The following is a 27,798-nucleotide window of genomic DNA, read 5'->3' on the forward strand; positions in this document are numbered from 1 at the left end:
TCCTCTTCTCATAGCATGCCAGGTATAGAGATGACACTCCTACTTAGTTTTCAGATGTCCTGACTCTTCTTTCGCTATCAGCCATGGGTCTGAAAGCCAAACTCCAACCACCAGCAGTGGAGGTTCCTGTCAGGGTGGCTGTACGCATTCGACCTTTACTTCCCAAGGAACGACTGCATGGGCACCAGACTTGCCTACAAGTTGACCCAGAGACTAAGGAAGTTACTCTTGGGCGCAACCGCCATTTCCACTTTGACACAGTCTTCACCGAATCCTCGGACCAGGAGTCTGTGTATGCTGCTTGTGTACAGCCACTGGTGGAAGCTTTATTTGAAGGTTTCAATGTTACAGTGTTTGCCTACGGCCAGACGGGCTCAGGGAAGACCTACACCATTGGAGAAGCTAGTGTCTGTGAGTTCCATCTTTTGCATGAATAGCAAGTCCTGCATTCTCCTTTCCTCTCTACCCAGGGTACATGTAGCCCTATTACTTTTTATTTTAAAGGCAGGGACTGTATTGTATGTAAGTCACACTTTAAACAAATAAAATAAATCATAACCTGCATCTGAGCAAGTGGACTGTAGTTCACGAAAAGATATAGCCTCAAGGGCCAGATTTCATAGGTGGGTGGAGATGCCCACCTGTCACTCACTTTATGACACAGTGGTGGCAAGTGATTGCGTGCTTTCAAGTAATGGAAGTTGAGACTTTAAAGCACCCAGTGTAGCTGATTTACTCTCTCCAAAAATGTGAAGCCGATTTAAATGTTTTGAGGAAATTTTCCAGGGATATGATTTTAGTTGCTCCTGTGAGAGGGGGGTTAGGATATTTTGCTCTCCTCGGTGGGAGAGGGGGGAGTATGGAAAATTTAACCATGTAATGATTTGTGCTTTAATTGGAATTTTTTTATAAATGTTTAATAAAAAAAATGTTTTGAGGAAATTTTCCAATCAGGTTTGCTAAAAAAGCTTTTGTAAGAATGAATCACTCCAAGGGAGGTAAGAGGGTAAACTTTGGAAGAAGCTTGGTTCCTCTACACCCACACCACTGTGCCACTAATGGCTATCATATGCATGTTTGTGGCAAGTGGGCTAATAAAATACAGTCGTACCTTGGAAGTCGAACGGAATCCGTTCCAGAAGTCCGTTTGACTTCCAAAACGTTTGGAAACCAAAGCGCAGCTTCTGGTTGGATGTTCGGCTTCTGAAAATTGTTCAAAAACTGAGACACTCACTTCTGGGTTTTGATTGTTCGGGAGCCTTTTTGTTCGGCAGCCAAGGCGTTTGAGATCCAAGGTATGGCTGTACTTTGTGGGTTAGTAACTTTTGTGGATTCCTTTTGCAGTCTCAGGTGAGGAAAGAAACATTTTTCAGCTTCATGCCTTACTTGAGATGACCGGGGACTCTTGGATAATCAGTGTAATATCTGCTGGGATTTGGCTGTCTGATTTATTGAGTAGGTGTGAATCCCCTTAAAGTGTGTGGGAGTGGATTGCTAAATTCATGCTGAACTGTTATTGAACTGCAGAAAAGTTGAACTGTTGTTGAACTGCACAAAAGTTGACTTCTGAATCAAGTTTGGTTAAAAGCAAACAGTAACCCCCTTTGGTATAATAACTTTCTTCCTGGTGAATAAATTAGTTCCCCACACATCCATTACAGCTTGCAATCCCCCCCCCCCCCAACAAATGTGTTTTCTTTGTTGCTTCCAGCTTCCATCAATGAGGATGAGCAGGGTATAATCCCACGAGCCATGGCTGAAGCCTTCAAGATCATGGATGAGAATGACTTGCTGGATTACACGGTCCGCATTTCTTATCTAGAAGTGTATAAGGAGGAGTTTCGGGACTTGCTGCAGGTGGAGACAGCTAGCAAGGACATACAGATCCGGGAAGATGACAAGGGCAATATTGGTAAAAATGAACAAACTGTTGCTGCTATTGCTCCCTGCATCTTTAAAAGCCTGACTTCTCATTGTAGTTTCAGTTGGCATTGCTCTTTTTCCTTGCCATTGCTAGGTGGCAAATAGAGCAGGCAGCACTTTGGTTTGCCTGGTCTGTATTTTGTGGATTTAACAATCTAGCACTTTCCTTTTTACCTCTTCTCCAAAACTGGAGTTTAGTTCCTTCCAGCTTCCCTGGTATGGCTGAAAACTAGACTTGCACAGGCTTCTTGCCCCAGGATTTACCTCTTGAATCATACATTATTTCAGGATTTGGCTCCCTGTACACAGTGACCTTTCTGTGCCATTATTAGCCCGAGTTATTGCTTTCATTACTTAATTAAATGGGTTTTACTTATCCTCTTGTTGCTCAGCTGTTTAACTCACCTTGATGCTTTCATCAGCTGGGGAAGAAAAGCTTCATCAGCTGGAGCTCCCTTTAGCTCTTGGTTTCCCCTCTTTGCTATCCCTCTCTTGTTGCAGTGCTGCATGGGGTGAAGGAGATCGAAGTAGAAGGCCTGGATGAGGTCCTGAGCCTACTGGAAATGGGCAACATGGCCAAGCACACTGGGGCCACCCACATCAACAGAAAGTCAAGCCGCTCACACTCCATCTTCACCGTGACCATGGAGCAGCGCCGCATCGCCGGGCGTCTTACTTGCCTCGCCCTTCAAGAGAAGGTCTTGGTTCCAGCCTCTGGCCAGGTTCTTTCCTCCAAATTTCACTTTGTGGATCTGGCAGGCTCTGAGCGGGTGGTGAAGACGGGGAACACTGGGGAGAGGCTCAAGGAGAGCATCCAGATCAACAGCAGTCTTCTGGCTCTGGGCAACGTAATCAGCGCATTAGGAGACCCCCGCCGGAAAGGCAGCCACATTCCTTACCGGGATTCCAAAATTACCAGGTAAGTAAGTAGTATGCTGTTCTTTTTATCCACAGTGGCCTGCATTAGGGCACAGTCCTGTGTGTCTTCCTTGAGTAGTTTGCTCGTGTTTTGACTGTGCTGCCTTTCCACTTGGGGGTTCTTCTCTTCCTGTATTTCCCAACTTGGACTTGCCGCTTGGAATCTCTGCTAGTTTTGTCCCGATTGCTGCTTCTGAGGTAGGCTCAGTAGTCGGAATGTACATTTTTATTGTCCTCCTTATCTGTTCAGCTTCAGCCTTGCTAATGGATGTACAGTGGTACCTTGGTTCTCAAACTTAATCCATTCCTGGAGTCCGTTCGACTCCTGAAACCATCGAAAACCAAGGTGCAGCTTCCGATTGGCTGCAGGAGCTTCCTGCACTCAATCAGAAGCCGCGTTGGACGTTTGGCTTCCAAAAAACGTTTGCAAATTGGAACACTTCATTCCGGGTTTGCGGCATTTGGGAGCTGATTTGTTCGAGAGCCAATCCGTTTGACAACTAAGGTACCCCGGTACTGATTCCTGTCATATTCTTCAGGATCCTGAAAGATTCTCTTGGTGGGAATGCCAAGACTGTGATGATTGCCTGCCTTAGCCCTTCCTCCTCTGACTTTGACGAAAGCTTGACCACACTGAATTATGCCAACCGTGCACAGAATATCAAGAACAGGGCTGTGGTGAATTGCTGCAAGGAGACGGAGCACATGGAGCAGCTGCAGTTGCAGATAAAGAGCCTGCAGAGGGCGCTAGAGCAGCGGCACCGCTCCGAAACACGCATCATCAACCGTTCTGAAGCTCCTGTCAAGCGGCATTCGCAGGATAATGCCACCCGCTTGCATGCCGAGTGTAGCCGCTACAGGACCTGTACGGACGCCGCATACCAGCTCTTCATGGAATTGCAAGGGGAAGGCAATCTGACTGTGGACCAGATCCTGCGGGTGAAGGAGTGGTTGTGTGCTGTGGAGAGCGAGAGGAGCGAGCTGAGCTCAGCCTCTGGCTTGGACAGTGGCATTGAGAGCACTTCAGTGGAAGATCAAAACCATAAGGCGGCAAGTTCCAAGCTAACTAAGTCTCAGGTACTATTGTTCACTGCTATTATTTTTTCAGATTTCTTAGCCACAAGGGTGAGCCACAACCATTTTTTAAAATCCCATTAAAAAAACCCCACACACCTTAAAATAGATTACAATCAAGGAAGTGAAGTAGGTCCTAAATATTTATTACAAAGAAAGGATAGTACTGCGGGCAAGAACCCCCAGGTCCTTTGCCGGGGATGTGCGGTGGGGTTCACATGGGAGATGAATTTCTTTTGCAAAGGTTGTCAGCTGGTCATGTAGTTGCCTTAATCTGGACTCCTGTTAGGGTATGCAAAGATGTCAGATCCAGGACAGACTTCAGTACAATTTGTTGACATTGCCAATGAAGAGTGAAGCTTAGTGGTAGAACACTCTATTCTCCTTTACGTCGGCAGGTGTGGCAGTAGGTGTGCTAGACCGGTGTGGGGCCTCAGTGATGGACTGGATGAGAGCCCATAAACTGAACCTCAATCTGGATACGACTGAGGCACTGTTGGTGGGTAGATCCTTTAACTGGATAGGTGGGGTTCAACCTGTCCTGGCTGGGGTTGCACTCTCCCTAAAGGAGCAAATGCACAGTTTTGGGGATACTTCTGGATCTACGGCTGTTCCTGGAGGCACAAATGGCCTTGGTGGCACAGAATGCTTTCCATCAGTTGCGGCTGGTGGCTCAGCTGCAACCCTCCCTGGACAGGGATAGGCTACCTTCTGTTGTCTACATCCTAGTAACCTCTAGGTTAGATTACAACAATGCATTATACACATGCATGCCTTTGAAGATAGTCCAGAAACTGCAACAATTGCAGAGTTCAGTGGCCAGATTGTTGGCTGGAAGTAGGAGGTTTGATCATATAGCACCGATCTATGTAACATATAACACCAATCATATAACCCCGACTATGGTGGCTGCCTTCTAATTTCCTGATTCAATTCCAAGTGCTGTTTTTGACCTATAAAACCTCAGGGTTCTAGTACCTTAGGTAGCAAGTGTAACCCTCTTTCCTTTTGGCAGAAGCAAGAAGACCACATGGAAGGATCTGAAGCTGTGAGAGAAGAACACATGGCAAGGCTGGAGAGGCAAGTGGAGCGTTTAGAGGAGGAGAATCGGGATTTTCTAGCCGCCCTTGAGGATGCCATGGAACAGTACAAGTTGCAGGTATCACTTAGGCCATGTGCAGACTTCCTCTCTTGTGGGCACAATGGTGATCTTCAGACAGAGAAATCCATATTTGCAGCCAGATTCTTCTTTCCTTTTACTCTCTTCTTTCCTTTTGTGCTCTCTTCTTTCCTTCACTCCGTTAGGAAGATAATTGGTTCATCTTTTGAAAATGAGGCCCCCCCCCCATTTTTACAGGTCACCTTTCCAACCTTTGAGTTTTGGGATTTTTGCTTGAAGACTTCATTCAGCTAAGCTGTCACTGCATGGGGTACCCAGCAGTATCTGCTGGGCACTTAATACATGGAAGATTCCATCTTCTATCACCGTCTATCATCTTGCATATTGTTACTCTAAGGTAGGGCTGTCCAGATGCTGTTAGAATCCAGCCTAGCTAGCAGTCCGGGATGATGAGAGTTGCAGTCCAACATCTTCTGGAGAGCACCACAATGACTACCCTGTGAGGCAACCGGAACTTGTTCCCCCCCCCCCCCACAGAGTGACAAGCTGCAGGAGCAGCACGACATCATCTGCAAACTACAAACATACCTGCAGACGGAGATGCCCAGACTTGGTGTTCCTGAATTGCTGCAGAACGTCTTCTTGGTACAGCTTGACCAAAGGCCTCACACAGCTCCTGTGGATGCTGCCCAGTCTCACCACCGGCTTAGGGTTGCCCATGATAAGCACAGCAAGGTTTGTGAGCTGCCCTGGGGTATTCTATCATGATACATTGAGTTTTGCTTCCTCTTGAATGTTGTCTAGGAACAGCCTATATCACCTCCCCCCAGCCCATCAATTTAAGCAAATTTTGCTACAGTAGAGTTGGGTGTCCTGGAGATTTGAATTTAAAGTGGGGAGAGATGTAAATATCATATTGCTTTTATTCGAGGTGAGGCTGAGAAGACAACGTAGACTTTGTGTGTAGAAAATATTTCCGATGCAATCGTTTTGGTAGGGCTTTTTGTTCATTTCTTCTCTGGACAACAGCACAGTAAGTCTAATGTAAGACCTCGTGGGTGGCGCTGTAGTCTAAACCACTGAGCCTCTTGGGTTTGCTGATCTGAAGGTCGGTGGCTTGAATCCCCACAACAGGCTGAGCTCCCATTGCTCTGTCCCAGCTCCTTCCAACCTAGCAGTTCGAAAGCATACCAGTGCAAGAGATAAATAGGTACCACTGTGGCAGGAAGGTAAATGGCGTTTCTGTGTGCTCTGGCTTCCATCACGGTGTTCCGTTTCACCAGAAGCGGTTTAGTCATGCTGGCTACATGACCCGGAAAGCTGTCTGTGGACAAACACCAGCTTCCTTGGCCTGAAAGCGAGATGAGTGCTGCAATCCCATAGTCACCTTTGTCTGGACCTAACCGTTGAGGGATCCTTTACCTTTTACTTTTACATTTTCAGGTAAGGGAGTGTCAGGGGTAGAAAACGGGTTAGATTTATCTGGTGAACCTATTACTCTTTCAGACTTCCTTGAAGGAGTTAGAGCTAAGGATCTGAAATTTCCCCTTCAGGGGACGAATAATTTCAGGGTGCAGGCAACACTCCAGGGGTATTTCAGTTAATATCCCTTTCTCTCTAAACAGCTGTGCAGTGCCCCAACCCACAATGGGAAGAACTTGGTGGGGTACCACCAAAGACTCCCTTGTGGCTTGATGAGCAACTTGGAGGCTAACAATACAATACAAACACAGGAGATTGACAGGACTTCAGAGCAGGCAGCGGAGCCATCTGCGGAGAAGGGAGACAGTGAACAGATAAGGTCCCTTTACCGACGCAGGTGAGTGAAGAGCCTGATGCTGTACTTACAGACCCACCTACTTCACATATCTCTGGTTCAGTCTCTAGCATCTCCACCTGGATATCTCTTCCTGTGACTTTGGAGCAGTGTTTCCCAAACTTCGGTCGCCAGTGGTTTTTGGACTACCAACTCCCATCATCCCTAGCTAGCAGGACCAGTGGTCAGGGATGATGGGAATTGTAGTTCATTGCTAGGAGATGCAGTGAGGTTGAGGGAACGTTCTTTCATATGTGTTGGACCTATAAAAGGGTAAAAGAGTTTTGGGAAATAATCCATAATGAATTGGGGGGGATGTTTAAAAGTACTTAAAAAAGAGTCCTTTTTTTTAGATGGAAATTCCCAGGTGTCAAAAAAGGTTATGTATACCACTACTTTGGCCCCAAAATGGAAAATGAGCGAGGTCCCAACTAAAGAAGAATGGCAACTTAAGCTGATGGAATATGCGCAGCTTGCAGACTTAACATATAGAATAAGAGAACAAGAAAACCATACATTTAGAGAAGATTGAGAAATGTTTATTGAATATATGGGGGGGAGGAATTGTGTACACTTGAAAATGTTGGCAGCATTAAGATAAATTCAACAGTGTAAATAAGTTTTGATGGATGTAATAATGGAACACTGAACGGTTTAGTTTGTCAAATATGCAGGGATTTATGATATGCAAAATAAATCATGGAAAGAGAAGACGGGAAGTCATTGATATTTTCAGGATGTTTAAATGAGTATTCTAAATTGTAAAACAGATATATATATATATATATATATATGTGTGTGTGTGTGTGAGAGAGAGAGAGAGAGAGAGAGAGAAAGAAATGTAGTTCAAAAAGCTGGAGACCCAAGTTTGGGAAACACCGTTTTGGAGGGATACTGCTTATGTGGGATACCTTGCCATTCTGCCAGACTCAGCAACTTCCTTGTATCAGTGTCTGAAATTGGAATGTCTGGGTCCCACCTCTTGCAAACACCCAGCTAACACAAGTGGTAGAACATTTTATGCATGAACTGCCCTTAACAATATAGGGAAATGTGACTGACTGGCTGAGCAGGCATGCAGATGCTGCCAGCTTGGGACAGGGCAGTTCAGATGAGAAAATAGAACATTAGCCCTGTAGCAGAGAGGATGTTGCTCTGTGCACAAAATCTTCTATTTCTTGTCGAAATATATGTGTGTGTGTGTCCAGTGGCACCTTAGAGACCAACTTAAGTTTGTTCTTGGTATAAGCTTTCATGTGCATGCAAGAACAAACTTATACCAAGAACAAACTTAGTTGGTCTCTAAGGTGCCACTGGACAATTTTTTTATATATTTCGACTGCGTCAGACCAACACGGTTACCTACCTGATTCTATTTCTTGTGTGTTCCCTTAACTTTAATTCATCAAAGGTGATGAATTCCGTACAACGAAGGGGAAACTGACTGAGATGCCACCAGCTTTACTTCTGTCTGGACTCAGGGTTGGGTGTGTGCTTTATAATTTCAACTTTTCTCTCCCACATTGCTTATGCAAGCCCTCTGGATAAAGTGACCAATTTTGTTGCCGTTCTAGAAATGGGATCTACAGCTGCAGCCAGGAGGAGGTTTCGGACAAGAGGAGCAGCAGACAATGGAATAAGAGCAATCCAGCACTGATCCAGGAGCCTCCAGAACCCTCTATAGGTAAGAGGAGATTCAGTTGCTCCTCTCAAAACTCTAATGACAGCAATATAAAACTAGGACACCCTGAATGCCTGAAGCTGTACCTGGACTAGGCAACTCTTCTTCTTCTTCTTCTTCTTCTTATTATTATTATTATCATTATCATTATCATTATTTAATTCAATTTTACACTATGCATTTGACTTCAAACATTAATCATAATCATCAACATTTAGGATTCCCTGAATCCTTAGACTTCCCTCCACCCTTTCATGGTTTCCAATATGAAACTTTTCTGCTGCATCATACATTTTCTCCATTTTTCTTAAAATAATCCATATTTAGTTTTCAATACATTACAAGTGTTACTCAAATCCTGCCAAAGTTTTTAGTTGTTTACAGTGTTCCCTTAAGTAAATTGTAAATTTTTCCCATTCCTTATTAAAGTTTCTGCCTGGTTTCTGATTTTCCCAGTAATTTTTGCCATTTCGGCGTAGTCCATCATCTTCATCAACCATTCGTCTCTGGTCAGGACTTTATCTTCTTTCCATCTCTGGGCCAGTAGTATCCGTGCTGCTGTCATCGCATGCATAAATAATACGGTAGTTTCTGCCCCTTTGGTATCTCTGCATCTAAAATTCCTAGTAAAACTTCCCCCCAATGTTATTTTAAACATTTCTTTCAACTCATTATATATCATTTCCCAGAAAGCTTTTGTTATTTTGCACATCCACCACATATGGTAGAATGTGCCTTCCTTCTCCAGCATACATTTGAAGCAGTTCTATACATTTTTGCTGATTTTGTGGATTTTAAATACCAAGAATACACCATTTTCATATAGTTCAGTTTCAGTGCACAGCATGCTGTAAATTTTAAGTCCTTCATTCATAACTTTTCCCAATATGAAAATTGGATATTATGCCCAATATCTCTTTTAGGCAACTCTTGCCTTGGTGCCTTCTGTCCCTTCACCTATTTGGATTGGAGCCTTGCCAGGGCACTTCTGTATTTTGCTTCTTCTTCTTTCTTTTTTTTGCAGAGGACTGCAGGAGACCTGAGCTGAGCAGCCTTGGAGAAGGCTTTTCAGGGAAGGATTCAGAGTGGCGGCTGCTTCAAGCCCACCAGAAGATCCGTGAATTGGCAATCAACATCCGCATGAAAGAAGACCTGATTGTGGAACTCATCAAGACAGGTGAGGAGCTCTCTTAAGTAGAGATGTAGCTTGGATGATTGACATGAGGTTAAGGGAGTTTTGGGTCTCTGCCTGGACGACCACAGCGCCTCAGGAAGCTGCTGCATCTTTGTATCCCAACAGAGACCCTTCTTTCCTGTGTGCTCCATATTTTTATTTACTTAGAAAGCATTTCCCCCTTTATATATTCTCAGAACAACTGGAAGGGGCAGTGTTATAAATAAATAAATAAATAAATAAATAAATAAATAAATAAATAAATCTTGGTTGTATGTCTTGGTAAAAAGCATTCCCCTCTCCCCAAGCTGAATGAGAGCCAATTGGCAGTCTTCTGCTGTGCGTATGTTTACAGCACATACAGCCAGAAAGGAATTACTTCGGTTTTCTTTCAAGAGTAGTAGCTGTATTGTTTTGTGTTCCTAAAATAAATGCAGCCTCTGTGTACTTATTTGAGAGCCTCTCCATCAAACCCAGAAGGACTAACTTCTGAACAGGCTTGCAATGAACAGGAAATTCTTACCTGAGGTATTCTTAGTGAAAATTGAAGCAAGACAAGTCTTTTTTTATGCGTCAATATTTTATACATGAAAAGTGGTGCGCAAGTTTTTAAAATACTGGCTCTGCCAGTCATTGTCTCTAGCTCTGCCCCTTCCAGCATGCAGCCCCCATAAGAAAAAAAGGTTGCCCACCCCCTGTGGTAAAGGGATAATTAATTCTTATCTATGTCATGCTGCAATAACAAATATTTTCTGCCATTCAGTCTTCTTATTCATTTCCGTTCCTGTTCCCCAGCACAACTTCTGCTTGTCCTCTCTTTTTCCTGGTCTTTCCTTCTCTATTAATCCCTTTTTTTGGGAAATGATTTTTATTGGTTTTACAAAATCTCACAATTAACACAATTAATTTTTTTAATCAAACAAGATTCTTCCGAATCCTAGGACTTCCCTCCTCCCCTCCGTGGGTCCTTTGTATAGCTTAATCAACTGCATATTATAGTTCATCCAAATAATAACCCCCAAAGTATCCAAAGTCTTTGTAACATTGCAAGAATTATTCCTTCTCTCTTACTCCCATCCTGGCTTACAGTTACTATTGCATCCTTACCGAACACTGAGCTGATAAGACTGCTGCTGTCACGTCTTCCTCTTCCTAATTGCTGGTGGAAGAAGAGATAGGAGTCTGTCTTGGAGTGTCTTGATTTTGACCTGCAATTGATCTCCATGAAGTTGTTTCCCCCCCTTCCTTAAAATGATTTTGTTTTTGCTGCTCCACTCCCCCCACCACTGACCCCCTAAAAGCCCACCCCAGGTGCCAGACTGGCCTTTTGTGGTGATGTCAAGTGTCTGTCTTTCAGGGAAGCATGCACAGACGATGAACAAGCAGTATTGTCAGAAAATCCGCGACTTGGAGCAGGAGGCAGAGCTGGTGCGAGTTGAATTAAACGACGGCCAGAGACAGCTTCGGGAGCTGGAGGGCAAGGAGCCCCGAAACCCTGCAGAGAAGCGGAAGCTCCAAGAATACCGTTCCAAAGTGGCAGCAGCTCAGAGCAAGGCAAAGGTGAGCCTGGAACACTTTATTTGGGGGGTAGGGTGCAGAGTGCCAGGATGTCTAGAAAAAGGCCTCTTCCATTTTGAGATCCTCCTTTCTGGCCCCTGGCATTAGCTGTCCTGCCTTATTATCTGTCCTGCAACAGATCCTGCAAGAGAAGAAGCAAGCGACGGAGAGACTGGCCTCTCTCTCTGCTCAGAACGAGAAGCGCTTGCAGGAGCTGGAGAGGAACGTGCAGCTGATGCGGCAGCAACAGGGGCAGCTGCAGAGGCGGCTGCGGGAGGAGGTGGACCAGAAGCGGCGCCTGGAGACAGAGATGCATAAAGGGCAGCACCGTGTCAAGGTAGGGGCGGCTGGGCTTCAGTGCCAAGGCCAGAGAGTATTCAGGAGCAGCGATGGCCCTAGCTGTTCACAGAACTGTTAGAGTCGGAAGGCAGCATTTTAAAGAGAACAACACTGGTTGCTGGCATATTCTGACCTCGGGTTAAAGAGGCTAGTTTTAACCTTGAAAGCCCTTCAAGGCTTTGGGATCCAGGGACCCCTTGTATCAACCTGTGAGAGAATAACATTTTTCGTTGAGGCTCCTCTGACTGCCACAACCAGTAATCAAGCAAGTGGAAACGAGAGGGCTCCTTCATTGGCGACACTCTTGCTATGTAATCCATTCATTTGGTACCCATAAAAGGTAATATAAAAGTAAGGTAAAGGGACCCCTGGACGGTTATGTCCAGTCAAAGGCAACTCTGGGGTGCGGCGCTCATCTTGCTTCAGGCTGAGGGAGCCAGGTTTGTCCACAGACAGCTTTCCGGGTCATGTGGCCAGCATGACGAAACCGCTACTGGCACACTAAGGACCATGATGAGTGCCAAAAGGCACGGAAATGCCGTTTACCTTCCTGCCACAGCGGTACTTATTTATCTACCTGGACTAGTGTGCTTTTGAACTGCTAGGTTGGCAGAAGCTGGGGCGGAGCAATGGGAGCTCACCCTGTGATGCAAATTCGAACCGCCGACCTTCCAATTGGGAAGCCTAAGAGGCTCAGTGGTCTAGACTACAGCTCCACCTGCGTCCCATTTGGTACCCAATTATTAGCTTTGTCACCAGGTTAAGACTTTTTTATTCTTCTCTTGGGCATTTTAAATGAATTTAAGTTCTAGTTTTAATGGAGAAGAACAGGGCTTTTTCTGGCACCTCTTTTTCTAGAAAAATAGCACTGGAGAACAATATACATAATAAAACTACCTGGAACTGAGTTACCCATTCGGCTTTCTGAATATGTTTTGATGTTATGGAGTCTTTAGAAGGTGGTCTGTTGTTTGGTGTTGCATCTTAATTGCATAGTTGCATTTTGTGTCATGAGCCACCCTGGGATATGTTGCTATGAAGGGTTGTGCATAGAAACACCTTTAAATAAATGATACCTTGTGGGTCTGACAGTTTCCCCTCCACTTATCTTCAGGAGTTGGAGCTGCAGCATGAGCAGCACCAGAAGATCCTGCGCATCAAGACCGAGGAGATAGCAGCATTCCAAAGGAAGCGCAGGAGTGGCAGCAACGACTCCATGATCAGTTTAGAACAGCAGCAGGTAATGGGGCCAGGGCTGACATGCCTTTCATCTTCAACAGTGTGAGGCTGGGGTGTGAAATACCCCTGCAAAAGGGCAGGATTGGGAGCAATAATAGATGGAGCTTTTTGAAGAGTTAATACAGGCGTACCTTGGTTGACGAACGCCTTGCGAATGGAACGGTTTGGCTCCTCAACGCCGCAAACTCCGGAAGTGACTGCTCCGGTTTGCGAATTATTTTTGGAAGCCGAATGTCCGACGGGGCTTCCGTGGCTTCTGATTGGCTGCAGGAGCTTCCTGCAGCCAATGAAGAAGCCCCGCTTTGGTTTTCGAACGTTTCGGAAGTTGAACGGACTTCCGCAATGGATTCCGTTCGACTTCCAAGGTACGACTGTATAATAGTTAAATTGTTTCCTGGGTTTACGAGTCTTGTCTTTATTTTATTCAGTTGTGTTATGTCCTGAAATTGGGGGACATAGGAAGCTGCATTACACTGAGTCAGACCATAGCTTCATTTAGTATTGTCTACTCTGGCTGGCAGACGAGATGGTTGGACAGTGTTCTCGAAGCTAGCAACATGAGTCTGACCAAACTGCGGGAGGCAGTGGAAGACAGGAGTGCCTGGCGTGCTCTGGTCCATGGGGTCACAAAGAATCAGACACAACTAAATGACTAAAGAACAACAACAACTCTGGCTAGCAGTGGCTGCTTAGGGCTTCAGGCAGGAGTCCCCCTTTCCCAGCCCTATCTGGAGACGCCGGGGATTGTACCCTCTGACAGCTTGAGTCCCTCTGACAGTCTCCCCCTCTGCCTTGCCTTCCCATCAGAAAATTGAAGAGCAGAAGAAGTGGCTGGACCTTGAGATGGAAAAAGTCCTTGAGCAACGCCGTGCCTTGGATGAGCTGGAGGACGAGCTGACTAAACGGGAAGCCATAGTGGCCAAAAAGGAAGCGCTCCTTCAGGAGAAGAATGGCCTTGAAAACAAGAGACTCCGCTCTAGCCAGGTGAGCCTTGGGTGTGGAAGGTGAGCTGCTCGTTGTCATTGTTTTCTTTGTGGCAAGTATAGCATAATCCATTCTGAATGTTTTTTCTTAGTAAACCTGGGGTGGGGTGGGGGAGTACGAAAACGAAGCTTACATTCATGGAGAAGGTGTGAACGAAAAGAGGAAGAAACACTTCATTGCAAAATTAAAGCTCATTGAAATAAATATTTTTTTTTGGGGGGGGGTTAATTTACAAGTAAATATTCATAGGATTGGGCTGTAATGGCCAAAATATGCTGTTGGCAGAAGGAAGCGAGGGGTGGTGGCAGCAGCCCAGTTCACTCCCTTGGCCATTGTTTGGTGCCCACCTAGCAGAATGAGGTCTGTGCAGAGACTCCTCTCCATTACAGTGTATAGTGGCTGGTGGTGACGAGGCCTGAGGAGAGAGTTCCTCCTTGGTTTTTGCCTTTCATAACTCATTCCACTTGGGGGGGGCACACACAAAGAATTCTCCACTGAAATCTGCATGAAGGCAGAAAGTTGCCTGAGGGTTGAAGGGAGGTGCCCCTCCCTCTTAGGATAAATAAATGGGGTCCTCCTTCGGGTACAGGGGACTCGATCAATGCTAGCTGCCGTCCTCCCTTCAAGAAGAGAATTGTTTTATTCTATGCCAAGATGTATCCTCTCTTTTCCCTTATAGTTGCTATGCTATTGCTTCTTTGAATAGGGTTAGCTCTGTTAGCCTCCTCCCCTGAGGAATTAAAACCAAGCGATGGTTGGTAAACCACAAGGACATAAGCTGCAACTGGTGGACTTGCCATCCTAAGGATCTCTCCCCCCCCCTTCCCCGTCCCCCGATTCTTTCTGGCTTAGGCCCTGAATGATGACATCATGCGGGTGTCGAGCCGCCTGGAATACCTGGAAAAGGAACTGACGCAGAAGAATGGACAGCTTTGCCACAGCAGCACGCACGATCAACAACAGATCCGGCAAGAAATTAACAACTTGAGGCAAGAGAAGGACCAGTTGCTCAAACAAAGGCTGGAGATAGACAACAAGCTACGCCAGGGCACCTTGCTGTCCCCAGAGGTTAATTGGCAGTTTTTCTTGTTGCAAGTATAGTTGATGTACTAGAGATGATTTGTTTCTTTTTCTCTGATTTGTAGGTTCTTACTATAAACATTCTACACAGGTATATTTCAGAGTGAACTTTCTCTGAAAGTGCTTTGAAAATGACCTATGTGCATCTTCATTTATTCATTAATTTATGATGTACAGTTCCTCTCATCTTTAAACAAGGGTGCGTTTGCTGTTGAGTGCAGAACACAGCTGCTCGATAAGGTGGAACAAATGAGCCTCAGTGGAGTGCGGGAATCTTAAAACTAGGTCATTATTGGAACTGGGACATGACACCCTGGGTTCATTTGGGAGGAAGTGTGGGATATAAGTTTAATAAAAAGAAAATATATTTGGTGCCTTGACTCTTGGGGCATTGTGTCCATGAGTGCCACCCTATTTCGTTCCTAGGCTAAGGACTTGAGCAAAAAGGCTTTGAGCAAATTATGATAAGCCTTTGTACACCAAGTGGGAGTCACACTAGACAATATTTCATGTTTATGAGAGCAGCTAAATGGAAGGACTGGGAACCTCTGCCCAGCAGAACTAAATGTTGTTAGTTGCAAAACAACTAAAGTTATCCTTTCTCTCTCAGTAGTTTTCTTGCTTTCTTCCTCTCCAGGAGGAACGGATCCTTTTCCAGCTAGATGAAGCCATTGAGGCTCTAGATGCTGCCATTGAGTACAAAAACGAGTCAATCACTTGCCGGCAACGTGTTTTGCGGTCCTCAGCCAGTCTCCTATCCCAATGCGAGATGAACCTGATGGCCAAACTCAGCTACCTCTCATCCTCCGAGACCCGGGCACTGCTTTGCAAGTATTTTGATAAGGTAGGTGTCGAATTGTGGCTCTGCTCAGTGGAGCAATGCACTGTCCAGTATGAGCACATCAGAGGCCCAGGCCCTTACCAAGGGGTGCAAAACTTTTAGTCATGCTTAGGTCTCTCTCTTTCCCTCCAAGCCAGCTCCTCCTTGCAGCTTTCAGAGCAAAGCTTCCTCAATGGTTTTCCTGGTTCTTAAAAACAAGCACAATACCGTAAACCTGCATTTAGATTGTCACCATTTTGGGCAGTAGGTTGCAGAGGAAGGGAGCAAGAAGGCATCCTTACACATAGAAAACTAGGATGTTGGGGGTTAGACTGGAACCCTTCTCCCTGAAATACCCATTCTCTGTGTGAGGGGATTTTTCATTTTTGTTTTGCACAGAGGGGCTTCCAACCTTCATCTGCAGTGGCGGTACAATCCAGACCCAAGCAAAGTAGGCTTACATGGCTTCCCACATTGTCACTGGGTCACCTTCATGAATCTGTCAGTTCCATATGCATACGTTGTTTCAGTTCTATTAACAAAATGATGCCTTAGTTGTGAGAAGACCATGCAGAAAGTTTGTGTTTTTGGCCAGGTGGTGACTCTGCGAGAGGATCAACACAGACAACACATTGCCTTTTCCGAACTGGAGATGCAGCTGGAGGAGCAACTGCAGCTGGTATTTTGGCTGGAAGTAGCACTGGAGCGCCAGTGCTTGGAGATGGACCGCCAGCTCACTTTGCAGCAGAAGGAGCATGAGCAGAACATTCAGCTTCTGCTGCAGCAGAGCCGGGGTAACAAAGGGCCTTTGTAGTCATTGGCAAATCACTTGGCATGTTAAATCTTCAGTTGGACAAAGTTTGCCGGTCCTCAGCAGACTGTGTATTTAATTCCCTTCTCTCACACAGAGCACATGGAAGAGGGGCAGGCAAACAGCAGGCTTCAATACCAAGGAAGGATCCAAGCATTGGAAAAAGAATTGGCACATTACAAGTGGGCCAACCACGAGCTGACTCAGAAGCTGAGTGTGAGCAATTTGGAGGGACAAGGCAAAGGTGAGGATAATCTCTGCTCTGGAGGCTTAGTCTTTTTATCATCACCACTGACGACGGTTCAGATGTGACTACAGTGGCACCTCGTGTTACGTGCTTAATCCGTTCCGGAGGTCCATTCATAACAGGAAACCGCTCATAACGTGAGGCGCGCTTTCGCTAATGGCACCTCCCACAGCTGCCACGCCGCCGGAGCACGACTTCCGCTCGCATCCCGGGGCAAAGGTCTCAACAAGGGGCATCTACTTCCGGGTTAGCGGAGCGCGTAACCCACAGCATTCATAAGGGGGACGGTACGTAACATGAGGTACCACTGTATTCTACACAGCAAGCCAAGCACAGTCCTAGCCATGTCTGAAAGGCAAAGTGGTGGACTGGGTTCCTTAGAACAGGGATGAGCTACCTTTTTCATCCAGAGGGCCAAATTCCTGTGCTGAGTGGTCGGGCAAAAGTGGGCAGGGCATTTGGAGTAAATTTCACCTTAGCACTGTAAACTAGTTTCTGCAGACATTCTCACATGCCCTTCTGCTCTCCACCCAAATGAGATAAATTACGAGAATTCAAAAACACTGAATGTGAAGCTGAGCCACTGTGTGGTGTGGCTCGGGAGGGCAGCATTTGGACCTTAGACCTACCCGTGCCTTAAAAGTACCGTATTTTTTGCTCCATAAGACGCACTTTTTTCCTCCTGAAAAGCAAGGGGAAATGTCTGTGCGTCTTATGGAGCGAATGCAGGGTCCTTGGAGCCCATTTGCCCAGGGAGGAAAGGCAGATCCTGCTTTTTTCTGTTTTAGAAAGAGCTAAAGGCTAACAAGAGGGAAAGAGAGTGTTGAAAAGAACCCGCTCAACAGCTGATTGCAGGAGATCGGGGAGGGAGATAAGGGAACTAGCTCCCTTCCTGCCCCGCCCAGGCCCTTTGCATAGTAGTTCCTTTGCAAGGGCTGAGGATCCTGGGAAATTGAGTTTTTCAGCCATTTGGGGCTTTCTGTTACTTTTCCTCTTGCTTTCTATTACTTGCTGGTCCTTACTGGTTTGCTTTCTTCTTGCTTCCTATTACCTACTGGTGCTTACTGGTTTGTACTGGTTTGCTTTCCTCTTGCTTTCTATTACTTGCTGGAGCTTACTGGGCTGTACTGGTTTGTACTGGTGCTTACTGGTTTGTACTGGTTTACTTTCCTCTTGTTTCCTATTACCTGCTGGTGCTTACTGGTCTGCACTGGTTTGTACTGGTGCTTACTGGTTTGCTTTCCTCTTGCTTCCTATTGCTTGCTGGTGCGTACTGGTTTCTACTGGTCTGTACTGGTTTGTACTGGTGCTTACTGGTTTGTACTGGTTTGCTTTCCTCTTGCTTTCTATTACTTGCTGGTGCTTACTGGTCTGTGCTGGTTTGTACTGGTGCTTACTGGTTTGTACTGGTTCGCTTTCCTCTTGCTTGCTGGTGCGTACTGGTTTCTACTGGTGCTTACTGGTCCGTACTGGTTTGTACTGGTGCTTACTGGTTTGTACTGGTTTGTGTTCCTCTTGCTTCCTATTGCTTGCTGGTGCGTACTGGTGCTTACTGGTCTGTACTGGTTTGTACTGGTTTGTACTGGTGCTTACTGGTTTATACTGGTTTGTGTTCCTCTTGCTTCCTATTGCTTGCTGGTGCGTTCTGGTTTGTACTGGTACTTACTGGTCTGTACTGGTTTGTACTGGTGCTTACTGGTTTATACTGGTTTGTGTTCCTCTTGCTTCCTATTGCTTGCTGGTGCGTACTGGTTTCTACTGGTGCTTACTGGTCTGTACTGGTTTGTACTGGTGCTTACTGGTTTGTACTGGTTCGCTTTCCTCTTGCTTCCTCTTGCTTGCTGGTGCGTACTGGTTTCTACTGGTGCTTACTGGTCCGTACTGGTTTGTACTGGTGCTTACTGGTTTGTACTGGTTTGTGTTCCTCTTGCTTCCTATTGCTTGCTGGTGCGTACTGGTGCTTACTGGTCTGTACTGGTTTGTACTGGTGCTTACTGGTTTATACTGGTTTGTGTTCCTCTTGCTTCCTATTGCTTGCTGGTGCGTACTGGTTTGTACTGGTGCTTACTGGTCTGTACTGGTTTGTGTTCCTCTTGCTTCCTATTGCTTGCTGGTGCGTACTGGTTTCTACTGGTGCTTACTGGTCTGTACTGGTTTGTACTGGTGCTTACTGGTTTCTACTGGTTTGTACTGGTGCTTACTGGTTTGTGTTCCTCTTGCTTCCTATTGCTTGCTGGTGCGTACTGGTTTCTACTGGTGCTTACTGGTTTATACTGGTTTGTGTTCCTCTTGCTTCCTATTGCTTGCTGGTGCGTACTGGTTTGTACTGGTGCTTACTGGTCTGTACTGGTTTGTACTGGTGCTTACTGGTTTGTTTGCAAAAGCTGCACAAATCTGAACTGATCCTTTGCAAAAAAAAAGCTGTAAAACTTTGAGCTGATTCTCAAAAAAAAAACCATGGGTTTTAGAGGAGGAAAACCAGAAAAATATTTTTTCCCTTGTTTCCTCTTCTAAAAACGAGGTGCGCCCTATGGTCCAAAGCGTCCTATGGAGCGAAAAATACGGTAACAGAGGCCAAAATAGACTGGTGCCTGCTGCCAAAAAAATTAAACCCGGAAACAAGGAAGTAGCGGTGAAGGAATGGGGGCCATTGTTGTTACACCTACTTGGTTACAGTTGGAAATGATAATTAGGTTTTGGAGAAAAAGGTTTTAAGAAGGGAGTTATGGACTGGGGCAGCATTTGAAGGGAAGTTGCTCAGACAGTGGCTCTACATGGTTGTTGTGGGCCATCAATCTTAAAATGGTTTGGAACCTGCTCTGTGGAGAGGTGTACACTGATGTTGGAAGGGCTGTAGCACATATGCCCAGCATGGAAAAAGGCGAAATCAACACAACCCATTTTAATATTTATTTTTCCCCTTCAGCCGTGGCATTCTCAAAACCAGCACTGTTATGAAAGCCATTTGCAGGGGGAAACTAGTTGAGCTCACCAGCACTGTATTTATGAAAGAGATAGGGCCCAGTCTCTCTGAAGCCATATTGACCAGGGCAACATTATGAATCTCTGCCATCAGGGGGGGAAAAGTATGCTCTTGACTGCTCCACAGCTTTTTCTGTGAGCATGTTAACAGAGATTGCAGAGGTGGACAGACTTCAGGCTTACTTTGGGTCTTCTATTAGCGCTCAAGATACACAATCCAGAGGCAAATGCAAAAAGACATGCACTAAAAATCAAAAGAATTCTAAGCCCAGGAATGGTCCCCCATACCCTGGCACGATGATTGTCCCTGGTTAGGTCAAGCTTTCTTCGCTTAGGTAAAGGTAAAGGGACCCCTGACCATTAGGTCCAGTCATGTCTGACTCTGGGGTTGCGGCGCTCATCTCGTGTTACTGGCCGAGGGAGCCGGTGTACAGCTTCCAGGTCATGTGGCCAGCATGAAAGCTGCTTCTGGTGAACCAGAGCAGTGCACGGAAACGCTGTTTACCTTCCTGCTGGAGCAGTACCTATGTATCTACTTGCACTTTGACGTGCTTTTGAACTGCTAAGTGGGCAGGAGCTGGGACCGAGCAACAGGAGCTTACCCCGTCGCGGGCATTCGAACTGCCAACCTTCTGATAACAAAACAAGTGGGATTTGGAAACCCTTGCCGATCTACTTCATTTTTTTTTTTTTTTAAAGAAACTTTATTTTATTTCAAGATATTACAAAATACTTAAGATGTTAAGGAAAAGGAAAAGCATATTACAGGAAAAAGAATAAAGAACATAAAAGCAATTATTTTACATGTCCAGTCAAATTGCAAACTGCTTAACAGAACATATTAGACTATTATGAGATGTCATCTTCTTCCCGCTTAGCTTCTTTCCCCTTCCCTCTTATCTCTACCTTCCCTCCCCTCTACTCCCCCCCCCCCCGTCTTGACTTCTCAGCCTACCCATCACTGCCTGGTTGTTCTTCTTTCCTCTTTCCGCATGATCTCTCCTTTATTCTTAGTCTAATAATCTCAGTTGTTTGGGTCTTTATTAATCTGTCAGAAGGCTGGCTTTCCCCGCCTGTAAGCTAAGATAATCCTTTAATGGTTTCCAATTTTCTTCTCTTTCTAGATTACTTGTTCCTTTTAATTCTTCATATTTTTGTGCCAAATTATAATATGTTAACATTTTAAGTTGCCAATCCTCCTTTTCCGGTATAATTTGTGTTTTCCAATTCCTTGCTATTAATAGTCTCGCTGAGACCGTGGCGTACAAGACTATCTTTCTATCTTTTGACTGAAACTCATCACCCACCATACCTAGTAGAAAGGTCTCCATACTCTTTTTAAAGGGATATCTGATTATTTTTTTCATCTCTATGTACACCTTCTCCCAAAATACTTTGATCTCCTTACAGAACCACCACATATGTAGGTAGGTCCCTACCTCCTTCTTGCATCTCCAGCATTGGTTTGATATGTTTTTATACATTTTGGCTAACTTGACGGGTGTCAAGTGCCATCTATATTGCATTTTTAGAAGATTCTCTTTTATGTCGTAGTTTGGTGATAATTTACTATCTCTTTTCCATAGGTTTTCCCATTTTTCCAACTTAATTGGTTTCCCCACGTCCTGTCCCCATCGTATCATCATTTCTTTAATTTGTTCATCCTCTGTTTCCCATTTTAATAGTATATGGTATAAGTTTTTTATATAATCCTTTTCCTTATCTAATAATATTTCTTCTATTTTCGATTTCCCTTTCTCAAAGCCAATTTTTTTATCTTCCTGAAATCTCTGGTTTAACTGAAAATATTGAAGCCAACTGGTTAAAAAGGTTTTGATTGAATTGTAATCTTTTAATTTTATTTCGCCATTTACGTCCTCCAAAATATCTTTGTAGGTGGGCCAGTTGGTTTCCATATTTCTCCTTTTGGATGTTACGATTTCCAGGGGGGAAAGCCACCATGGTGTTTTCATCTCAAAGAATCTTCTATATTTGGACCAAACTGTAAACAATGATTTCCTAATAATATTAAACATAAATACATTTTGTTTGTTGATTTTTTCCTTCGTGAGATACCAGTGCCAGCCGAATCCTAGACCTTCGCTCTCCAAGTCTAGCAGATCATTATTTTTTAGTTCAATCCAGTCTTTAATCCAGTAAATTGCTGCTGCATCGTGGTATAACTCAAGGTCCGGCAGCCCGAACCCACCTCTTTCCCTTTGGTCAATTAAAATTTTGTATTTGATTCGTGGTTTTTTACCATTCCAGACGAACCTGGAAATGTCTTTCTTCCATTCCTTGAAGTGGTCTGAGCCTCCTAACAATGGCAGATTTTGAAATAGGTAGTTCATTTTGGATAACACTCCCATTTTAATCAGTGAAATTCTACCTAATAGCGAAATTTTTAATTTCGACCATAAGTCCAGTTTTTTCTTTATCTCTTTCCACTTTTCCCCATAATTTTCTTTCACCAAATCTAAGTTGTTAATCGAAATGTTGATGCCCAGATACTTTAACTTTTTGGAGATTTTTATCCCAGTTAATCCTTCTAATTCTATTTTATCTCTTTCTTCCAAATTTTTAACTAGCATTTTAGTTTTATCATAGTTTATTTTCAGGCCTGCCAAATTACCATACTCTTTAATTACTTGTAGTGTATTCGGAATGCTATGCAGAGGATCTTCCGTGGTTATAATTATATCGTCGGCAAAGGCTTTGATCTTGTATCTCTTCCTTCCTATCACCACTCCTCTTATACTCTCGTTCTCCCTTATGTTCCTTAATAGGACTTCTAGTACAATTATAAAGAGGAGTGGTGATAGGGGGCAGCCTTGCCGTGTCCCTCTTGTTATATCAATATTTTCTGACAACTTGTTGTTAATAATTAATTTCGCTTTCTGTTTTTCATAGATGATGTCAATTGCCCGTTCCATATTTTCTCCTAAATTTACTTCCTTTAATACTTTCTTCATAAATTTCCACGAGACTCTGTCAAAGGCTTTATCTGCATCCAGAGACAATACTGCAGCTTGTTTTCCTCTATTGTTCTCCAAGCATTCCATTATATTTACTATATTTCTAATATTTTCTTTTGTTTGTCTACCCTTGATAAAACCAGCTTGGTCTTTATGGATTAGGTCTTCCAAAATATTATTTAATCTATTGGCCAGTATCTTAGCGAAGATTTTATAATCGCAATTCAGCAATGAAATTGGCCTGTAATTCTGTGGGGATTCTAGGTCTGCAGTCTGTTTGGGTATTAGCGTGATTAATGCCTCCTCCCAGGAAGTGGGTATAACCCCTTTCTTAAAGGTGTCATTCATTATTTCTTTCATTGGTGTTATTAATATTTCTTCCAAGTTCTTGTAATACTCAATTGGGAGCCCATCCGGCCCTGGTGACTTCCCTTTCTTCATACTTTTGATGGCTTCCTTTATTTCTATTAAGGTGATTTCTTTATTCAGCATATTGGTTTTTTCTTGTGGTATTTTCGGTAGTTTGTGTTTATTCAGAAATTCTTTAATATCCTTATCCTGTATATTTTCTTTTCTATATAAAACCTTATAGAAATCTTCAAAAACTCTCATAATTTCCTCTGGCTTATTTATAACTTTCCCTTCTGATTTTATTTTATTTATAATCTTCTCATTTCTTCTCTTGTTCATTTGCCAGCTAAGTAATTTATTTGGCTTATTGGCCCATTCAAAGTTTCTATACTTCCAAGTCTGGATTTGGCGCTCTAATTCCTGGTCTATAATATTTTGATACTGAGTTCTTAATATTTTGAGTTCCTTTTCTACTGTCTTCTTTCCAGTTTTATATAGTGTTTTTTCTTTAGATTTTATTTCTTCTAGTAGATCTTCCTTATTTTTTTCTCTTTTTCTTTTGCTTATAATATTTTGCTGAATAAAGTACCCCCTCGCCACAGCTTTACCCGCGTCCCACACTATTTTTCTCTCTACTTCTCCATTGTTATTTAATGCAAAAAATTCTCTCATGGTCTCCTGGGCTCCTTTTTTAATTTTGTCGTTATTTAGTAAGAACACATTTAAACTCCATTTTTTGTTGTTCTCTTGTTTTCCTTTGTCAATTATCAATTTTATGGGGTTATGGTCTGAGAATGTTTGGGGTCCGATTTCTATTTTTTGGGTGATTAATATCAGTTCTTTCGGCATCCAAATGGTATCTATTCTACTGGCGGTTTGATGTCTATGCGAAAAGAAGGTGAAATCTTTTTTTATGGGGAATTTGTATCTCCATGCATCTATCAAATTAAAATTTTCCATCATTTCTGGGAATATTTTTGGTAGTTTATAATCCCTTTTTTTTCTTTTATTGGTTTTTGTTTTATCTAGTTCGGGGTCGGTGACTCCATTCAGATCTCCCATTATTATAATCCTTTCTCCCAGGTAGTTTAATAGCTGTTTTTCCAGCTCTTTAAAGAAAGCAATCTTACTTCCATTGGGAGCATATATCCCAACCCACAACCATCTTTCCCCTTCTACCACTGTTTTAATTATTATAATTCTTCCCTCTTTATCATTCCAGACTAGCTCTGGCTCCCATTTTTCTTTTACGTAGAACACTACCCCTCTTTTCTTACATTGGTGTGATGTAATAAATTCTAATCCTAATTTCCCATTTTTTAATACTCTTTCATGCTTCTTGTTTATGTGCGTTTCCTGGAGACAAACAATGTCCCAGTCCTGTTTTCTTAATGTGTGAGTTATCCTATTTCTTTTTTTTTATTGTTCAATCCGTTCACGTTCCAGCTGATCGCTTTTAGTTTCATATTTATTCAATCAAGTAAATGTGATTTAAAAAGAAGGAGCCAAGGGTTCCCCCTTTTTTCCCTCTGCCACTCAGCTGGAGATGTGAATTAGTGTCCTGGATATATTATGTGGGTCAGTCCTTTTGCTCTTCCTCCTCTTCCTCTTCTACTACGTCTTCTCCTTCCGCGTCGGTCACTACAATGTCTTCCTCTACTTCTTCTACTTCTTCGTCTTGATTGCGCTGTTTTCCTTTGATAAATTTTGCTTTTCCTCCTCCCAGTTCCTGTGCGTATGTTCTTGAGAACCTTTCTGCTTCCAGGGGAGATTCGAACCTTCTTCTTTTTCCCTTAAATGAAAAGGACAATCCCTCCGGGTATTCCCAACGGAAAGAGATTTTCTTTGCTCTTAAGGCTCTGGTTAGGAACTGGTAGTTTTTTCTTTTTTGGATCAGCCTTGGAGGTACTTCTTTTAGGATTATTATTTCAATACCGTCTATCTTCAACTTCTTTTTTCCTTTTGTTTGGAGTATTCTATTTCTAATCCACATATTTGTAAAGGTCACTAGACAGTCACCAGGCCAGTTATTTATCTTTGCTTTCTTTGAGTTGACCCTGAAGGCTTTTTCTATACGTATCTCCATCTCCTTCTCTTCTAATTCCAGCCATTTCGCTAACTCACACACCATTTTTGATTCTATCTCTTCATTATGTTTCTCCGGTATATTTCTGAATCTCAGGGTTTTTTCCCGTAATTGCATCTGCATGACAGCCAAGGCATCCTGTGTCGCCTCCTGTATCATCTTTTGCTCCTCCAATTCTTTCTTTATTTTTTCTGAGTCCTTTTTCCCTTCTTTTTTTTCTTTAGTTAATTTTTTCACTGTATTATCTGTTGTTTGGCTTTTTGATCGGATCTCCTCTATATCCTTTTCAGACTGGGTGACTTTTTCTTCCACTTTTTTCAAGTGTTCTTTAATTTCTTCTTTTTCTTTTTCATTTGCCTCCACCTTCCCTTCTATCTTTTCTATCTTCCCTTCCAGTCCTTTGAACCTGTCGTTCATCTCGTTCATTTCTTTTTTAATTTCAGTAATATCCTGTTTTATTTCTCCAATGTCACCTTTCAGGCTCAGAATTAATTCTCTAAGGTCTAGTTCTTGTGCCTGTTCTGCTGTTGAGTTTCTTCTTTGTGTGGTAATCGCCAACCCCGTTTTTTTAAGGTGTTTTTCCATTTTTATCCAGTGGGAGTCGCAGTATGGTGGTATATCTTGCCTCAGGGTAACGTTTAATTTTGATGAATCTGGTTATTTGCAGTAATAGATAAAGTCACTAGGTAGATGCAGTTTTTGCAAGAGCCACCAGGTGTCGTGATTTCTGCTGCTCTATTGCACGTTTGGTTTTATCACTTCCTGGTTCCTTCTGTTTCTAGCTGCTTAGTCACTGTCCCGTCTATGCTCTCTCCGCCATTTTTCCGTCTATCCCTTTGTTGTCTTACACCATCTGAGTCCTTCTTACTTTATTGCTTTCTCAGTAACCTTCTCCTCGCCTCCTTCCTTTTGCCGCGGTCTCGCAGGTCCCCTTTCTTTTTTTTTTTTCCCCTTCCAATTACGCTGGCTGCTTAGCTTTCCAGTACAGCGATTTCCCTGTAGGCTGTATCTCCGTTTCCAACCCAATTCCTTTATTCATGCGGCTACTTAAAGACGCAATGAGGGTAGCTCCTCTGTATTTACTCTCTTTGGTGCTTGCTCAAAAGGTGTTTTACAAGTCTCTCTCGAGCGCTATTATGTCTTTCTATTTGCTTTCTCCTTTGTTCCACTCCTCACGCTGCGTCTCCTCCTCTCTCCCCCTCTTTCCACTCCTATTATCAGCGTCTTTCTTTGTGCAGCGGCTTGTGGATTTTAAAAGTAAACTCGGAGCTTTTCTCAGCTTAAAACCCACCGCTCGAATTTAAGGTAAGCTCATAACTTAAAAAGGAATTTGTACCGTCGTGACCGCTCCAGGGGTAGGCTCTCAGCTGGTAAATACGATCTTCTCCTGTCGCAGCGCCCAGGATACCTCCTCTCCTCAGCCGTTTTTTTTTTTTCCCGGCGAGGGATGCCAGGATCCTTTCGGACGCGGCCGACACTTCTCGGTGGGGGCTTGCCACCTCCACCTTATTTGGGGGTGCACCTAGCCTTGTGCTACCCCCTTTTACCCCCAGCTGACGACCCGAGAGCTCAAAGCCCACGGAATACACCTGGTTACGGCCCGCGGTAAAACCGGAAGTCCCTTGCCGATCTACTTCAAATCACCCAGAGGTCTCTCCTGCAGTACCAAAGGTGGGCAGAAAGCAGGCAGTGTTGAGCTCAATGACCAAAGGCTTAATTTTACTATACTCCTGCTGGTTTTCTCTGTACAGGGAATTGCCAATTTTTGGGGCCATTTTTGTTCATTACACAGGACAGACCCTAGGAAATTACTGTCTAAAATGTTCTTCTCTTCTCATATAGGTATGGAAAGAATCACTTGTGCAGCCGAGGAGAGACCTGGTTCGATTAGAAAACATGGTGACTTTAGTGCGAGTAGCATGTTGGATCCCATGCAGGTAGAGCTCTCTGAAAGAACCCACAGAAGCGGGGATGAGCCCCGGGACCTGGTGCATGCAGCCTTGCCATCCACCTGGAGGCGGTCTTCATTATCCAGTGCCAACACCTTAGTACCGGAAGACTTTTGCCAGAAAGAGGCAGACTTCTTATCCAGAGGTGGCCAGATCAAGGAAGCATCTCTGCCACTGAGCCTAGCTCCTCTGCTGAAGTCTCACATGGAGCTGTACCGGACTGGGCTGTCATATCCAGAAATCATTGATGTCAGGAAAAACCCATTCTAGGTTGCAGCTTCTACCTGCTACTCTTGCTCATAGCTTGAGGGGTATTGCCTACAGAACATCTAAAGTGTATTGTTACAAGTTGCTACAAGTAGTAATTGATGGCTATGCTTAACTTAAGGTGCAAATTAGCCTTCTGTCATACACTAGAGAGGGTTTTTTTGGAGGGCAGAAAAGCAGCTTGTCAGACTTTTCCCTCTACAGCAGTGACCTTTGTATTTAGCTGGAGTACCTCCCAGAGGGAAGACCACTACCTCTGGTACAACACCTGTCTCTGGAGAGATAGGAAAGTCAGAAATATTTGCTGCTGTAGGCCTAGAGACATGTAAATAGTTTAACTAGCCTTTTATACTCTAGCTTCTAATAAACGAAGAGTAACTTTTATAAGGGCTTGAAATACATTGT

General features: G+C 43.9%; 1 protein-coding gene across 1 annotated transcript; it reads left to right on the forward strand.

Annotated features, from left to right (window-relative positions):
* On the forward strand, positions 1-27,782 carry KIF7 (kinesin family member 7). The gene is made up of 18 exons (XM_033167829.1): positions 1-411; positions 1,712-1,912; positions 2,425-2,842; positions 3,381-3,918; positions 4,931-5,074; positions 5,573-5,770; positions 6,661-6,854; positions 8,426-8,535; positions 9,557-9,709; positions 11,064-11,266; positions 11,403-11,600; positions 12,717-12,842; positions 13,649-13,825; positions 14,678-14,893; positions 15,543-15,749; positions 16,321-16,519; positions 16,634-16,780; positions 27,020-27,782. The coding sequence occupies exons 1-18, from the start codon at positions 84-86 to the stop codon at positions 27,394-27,396; spliced, it is 4,134 nt and encodes a 1,377-aa protein (XP_033023720.1). The 5' UTR covers positions 1-83; the 3' UTR covers positions 27,397-27,782.
* The last annotated feature ends 16 nt before the right edge of the window (positions 27,783-27,798 follow it).

This window comes from Lacerta agilis, chromosome 13 (assembly GCF_009819535.1).
Source record: "Lacerta agilis isolate rLacAgi1 chromosome 13, rLacAgi1.pri, whole genome shotgun sequence".
In the NCBI taxonomy this organism is placed as follows: domain Eukaryota; kingdom Metazoa; phylum Chordata; class Lepidosauria; order Squamata; family Lacertidae; genus Lacerta; species Lacerta agilis.